This window comes from Phocoena sinus, chromosome 21 (assembly GCF_008692025.1).
Source record: "Phocoena sinus isolate mPhoSin1 chromosome 21, mPhoSin1.pri, whole genome shotgun sequence".
Lineage (NCBI taxonomy): Eukaryota > Metazoa > Chordata > Mammalia > Artiodactyla > Phocoenidae > Phocoena > Phocoena sinus.
Genome location: NC_045783.1, coordinates 13520657 through 13525586, shown reverse-complemented (window position 1 = coordinate 13525586; position 4930 = coordinate 13520657). Strand labels below are relative to the sequence as shown.

General features: G+C 54.5%; 1 protein-coding gene across 2 annotated transcripts; it reads right to left on the bottom strand.

Annotated features, from left to right (window-relative positions):
- Positions 1-2476: 2476 nt before the first annotated feature.
- HELT (helt bHLH transcription factor) lies at positions 2477-4460 on the bottom strand. 2 transcript variants are annotated; one of them, XM_032618620.1, is made up of 4 exons: positions 4353-4460; positions 3813-3917; positions 3442-3538; positions 2477-3007 (listed from the first exon to the last, which is right to left on the bottom strand). In XM_032618620.1, the coding sequence occupies exons 1-4, from the start codon at positions 4377-4379 to the stop codon at positions 2508-2510; spliced, it is 729 nt and encodes a 242-aa protein (XP_032474511.1). In that variant the 5' UTR covers positions 4380-4460; the 3' UTR covers positions 2477-2507. The 2 variants fall into 2 exon arrangements, with proteins under 2 accessions (XP_032474511.1, XP_032474512.1); XM_032618621.1 differs by having other exon boundaries at positions 2477-3004.
- Positions 4461-4930: the final 470 nt, after the last annotated feature.

Here is a 4930-nt window from a genome sequence, read left to right as displayed (position 1 = left end):
GTGTTGTCAGAGAAAGTACAGGAAGAACACATTAAAGTCACAATGTGATTTAAGTCGATTCCATTTTGTAGTGACATTTTTAATCTTCTGCAAAGTTTGACTTTTCGCCAAGCCTGGAGAATTGGAACTTTGGAAGAAGGTTTCAGAAAAAGACACAACACACACACACACACACACACACACACACACAGAAAGGGGGAGGGAGAGAAAGGGGAGGGAGACTTTTATCCTAAAGTCATTGTAAATCCAAAGCAGGGTTTTATCCTCCACAGTTAAATGAGAAAGAAAAAAAAAAAAATCAAGAATACCAACATTTGAGGTACAAAGACTGTCATGGGCCAGTGGAAGTTTGCAAAATTATATGTAAATGACCAAAGTTTTTACTATGGTGGCCCTGTGCTTTCCCAAAGCTAATCCCAAAGAGAAAATCTACTTAGCAAAAGAAAGTTTTGTCTAATTTGGTTAACAGTTGAGAAGTGACAAAAATGCTGAATATATTAATAATTTATATTTCCAGGGTAACACTATATCTTTAATGCTTCACTGCCAAAGGGAATTCAGATTGGCTTAATGCTCAGAGAAAAAAAGGCTGAAAGGCCTTCCTTCATATTCTGTATCCAGCGCTGATAAAAATGGGTGTAAGACATGTGTTCCAATAATAGGCACCATGCATTCTCCCATTTCTGCATAATTTGTTTTCATCCCATATTGCTCAATATATATTTGTTACCCAGTGGCCTCCTGACCTTACACTGACTTTCATGCTCCAACTATATCATTTCATAAGGGAGGAGATACTTGTTTGCATCTCACATTTTATAGATAAGTATTGTAGTGATATATAGTGCATGTAAGGGCAAGAACCCTTTACTTGAAAGACTTTTTCTAAAGTTTATAGATTCTCCCTGCCCCCAAAACATACACATTTAAGATTTAAGTTTCACTTTATGGACAACATAGTGAAGTGGCTGTGTGTGTGGGGGGGGGGGGTATTTTTGGTCCTGTCTCTGTAATCAAGTTTGAGGGTTTATAAATTGTAGGCCATCTTCCTCCATGACCTCAGTAAACAGTCTAGGTCAGAGCTCCCTTAAGCCCTGTCCACAGAAATGGAATAAGTTAATTTATTGCACTCCAGCTAACCTGAGCGGCAACAAATAATCATAGTTCAGCTAAATGGCCTCAGGAAACTGGAAAACCTGCTACCTAATTTTGAGTTATTTAAAGGGCATCAAAGGGAACGGGAACAGAAAGAAAAGACAAAGAAAAAAAAATCAATGAAGGAAAAATTTTAAATTCTCACAAAGACAAGGGTTGGTTACCTTGTTCATTTTATCAGTTAACATAGAACAACAGCGAGGCTTATTTTGCTCTCTGGGTCCTAGAAAAACCTGATTTCAGCTTGTTATTTTAAATGTATTGCTGTTTTGTGGGTAAGACAGATCGAATTGTTGAAAACTACAAGCCCCTTACAGATCACTAGCCAAGTCTTCCCTAGACCGCAAAAACGTTCCTATGTTCTGGGTGGAGCGAGAAGGTTAAAATCCCCCTCCCCCAGGAAAAGGTGGAGAAGCCTTTCTCAGCAGGCCCAAGAACCCAGCGTCTCAACGCCGCACCAGTGGCCGGATGTGGGTGTGGGCAGAGGGAACAATCCTTTCGGGGGAGCACGTCTCCCAACCCGGTCGCCGCCGGCCTCTCACCAGATTGCCCAGCGGCCCCTAAGCTGAGCTGATTTGTGCGCCAAAGGCAACTCCAGCTTCCCGAACCCTTTGGTGCCGACGAGTAGTTGTCATTCGAAGATAAACTTCATCGTCTGTTGTTTCTAAGCCACACTCGGAAGCTACCTCCTCTACATATTTTTTACCAGACAGGTTGAGGCCGTAAACCTAGTCACGCATCCCGATGGTCTGAGTTTCGGCGCGCTCCAGACCAGCGGGCATGTGGTGCGCGCGTGTCCGGGGCCTCGTCCCGGGTTAGGGAAGGGCGCCCAGGTCGGAACTGGCGAAAGTCCGCCAAAGCCAGCTAGGGGAGGGTCCTTCGATTTGTATTTTCTGAGAGCTGAGGGCCCTGTTCCTTGAGTCTGCCCTTCCCCCAGGCAAATGCCCAAGGTGCGCCCGAGGCACTTGCGGGTCTGGAGCCCCGGGGGAAACGCGAATTCAGCCTGGAAGCGACCCCTCCACTTAGCCTCCCCGCCTCCTCAGACACCGCAGCGACCCGCCCCCTTCCCCACCCAGACTATTGAGGGCCGTCACCTTGGCCCCTATCAGCCTTGCGCCCGAGACACCTCGGAGGGGGTGGGTTTTGGAAGAGCAGAAGGTAACAAGAAATCCATCTTTCTGGTACCTTCAGAAAACGTTTATTGCCAAGGGGGAGATCCTTCAGAAGACTCTTTCGCTTTTGGCCTTCCCCCACCCAGCTCTTTTGTTGGCACCGTATTTACACTTGTACAATATACAGTATTTCTCCCAGGCAGCGCCCGAAGCGCAAAGAAATCTGTGGGCGAGTCGGCGTCAGAGCACCGCGGGGTGCTGGGGCGTGTGCAGGTTAAGGGCGTTGGGGTGGGCGTGGCCGATCAGGTTGAGGTAATGCCGGTCCAGGCCCTGCACGGGCGTCAGGAAGGGGCTGTGCTGCTGCGCAGGGCTCGGAAGAGGCACGGGCGCACTGGGCAGGTAGGGCAGCGCCGGGCTGCGGGCCGCGCCGTGTGGCCAGGGGAAGGACCCTGGGGCCGCGCCCTGCGGGAACACGGACGCCTCACCAGGGCTATGGCCTGCGAACTCGGGCCCCGCTGGGTGCAGCTGATAAGAGAAATCCGGCTCCGGGAGCGAACCCAGCGGCTGGAAGGCGGGCTCGGCGCCCAAGCGGGCCTTGGACTGCAAGAAGGCGAGGATGCGCGCGTACTTGGTGTCCTTGGTCTCCATCCTCTCGACGGTGGTGAGGTAATGCACCAGGTTCTTCATGCACTCGTGGTAGCCGTAGTGGAAGTAGTTGGCAAACTCCGCTAGCAGTTCTGCTGGAGGGGCGAGAAAAACCGTAGAAAGAAAAAAACTGTGAGCGCCCTTTCCGACCGGGAGCGCGAGGCGGGGGCCAAGCACCTCCCATCATGTTTCCTGGCCGGAGTTTCCGTTGGACGCCCGCCCTCTCCTCTTGTTACTCTGGAGACTGGAAAAACGCCAGCTAGCGACTTCCTTTTCCTTAAGAGTCTGACCCCACCCTCCCCACCTGAGAGGAGGCCGCGGAACCTCTATCCCCAGACACCTGTGCTCCAGTCCCCCTAGCTTTCACAGGAGTCCGCTCCCACCTCCACCCCGCCCCCGCCCCCGCCCCGGCAGCATCCAGAGAGCGAGAGACCTCTAGCGAGCGCCGCTTCACTCCCACTCCCGCCCCCAGGTCTCCGTGTGGCGCACGGTCCCTGTCCAGGTTCCCCTTTGCGCAACCCGCGCCCACCTTTTTCCCTTCCCCGGGGAAAATCAGCGGAGTGCAGGGCTCTCAGGTACTGAACGGTCATCTCGAGGATCTCCGCCTTCTCCAGCTTCCCGGAACTCTGCAAAAGGAGGAAGGGCTCCTCGAAGCGGCCCAGCGGGTGCCGGCCAACCCGGGCAGGCTGGGTGCAAGGTTTTATCCGGAGAGGACCAGCGAGTGGGGCGCTGCTGTGGATCTGCGCGAGGGCCGCCCGGGGCTCACTCAGCGCTCAGGCACCCGGGAAGGGAGCCCACACGTGCAAGGCCCTCTCAGGCTCCAGACTCCCGGCATCACTGCCGAGAGTGGCGGCAGAGGATCCCCAGCGCCAGCACCGTTTTCTCGGCCGCCGACGTTACCTGCTTCGCCAGGGCCATGGGCACCGTCTTGCCCAGCTCGTTCAAACAGCGGTTAATCCGGTCTCTCCTCCGCTTTTCTATCACTTTGTGGGAAACGGGGGTTCTCTGCGAACAGAGGTTTGTACGTTTAGGATGGCTTTGCCCAGAGAGTCGTGAAAGGCACGGCTGGCACAGCTGTCTCCCAGCCCTCAGCGCTGCCCAGGGACTCGCCCCAGGCCCCTGTCCCTCCACAGTGGGTCACATAAGCTCTGCCTTCTCACACCCGCGCTGGTGCGCTCCCTTTCCAGCGTCCGCTGGGCCACACCGCCGTGCTGAGCAGCAGGGCAGTGGGGAGGTGGCCACCAGCCTCCAGGCGTGGGCTCCTCCCTGACTGAGGCGTCCCCTCCCTCTATCCTCATCCCCTTCTCAAACCACTCAGGATTACTCTCCATAAGTCCCGTGTGATAATGTCCCTGCCCGTCGGTCCAGCCAGGTGGTGCTGCGGGCGTCAGACGCCCCCACCCTGTTGGCGCAAGAGCCATCTGGGCTCAGCCGACTCACTTTGCGTTCCTTGAGCTTTCCTGACATTCTGGTCAGTACGCGCCCTCGGGAGAGGCGGTGGCGCGAGGCACCCGTCCACTTTTCGCCTCGTGTGCCTCCTCGAGTGTCCCAGGTAGACTGCAGCCTCCCAACTACCAGGGGCTGCCTTATAAAGCGGTCATCCAGGGCTCCAAGTGCATTCACGACTTGAATTATTCCATAGGATTAGGGGAGCTGCGTTTGGGGGATGCATGCATTCAAGATCAGTTTTTTTTTTAAAGTTAAGAAAAAAAAAATTAGCAGCCGAGGGGGGCGAGCTGGGGGCAGATCAGCTTTGTTAATCCACGTGGCCCTTCAAAGGACACGTGACCGGGGGGGGGAATAACATTAGCATGGCAACAGCCGGGGCGGGAAGGAGGCGGTAAACCTGCGCCGGCGGACGAGCGAGCGCAGGGGCGCAGCGGCCGCGGGCGCCGGGGGGCGAGGACCCTCACAAAACAGTGTCGCCTCCTTTAGTCCCACCGCTGAGTCTCACACGATTGCCTGTTTACAAATCCCAGCAAGCCCGCAGTCTCAGCGCCGAGTGCGTTTTAAAGCCT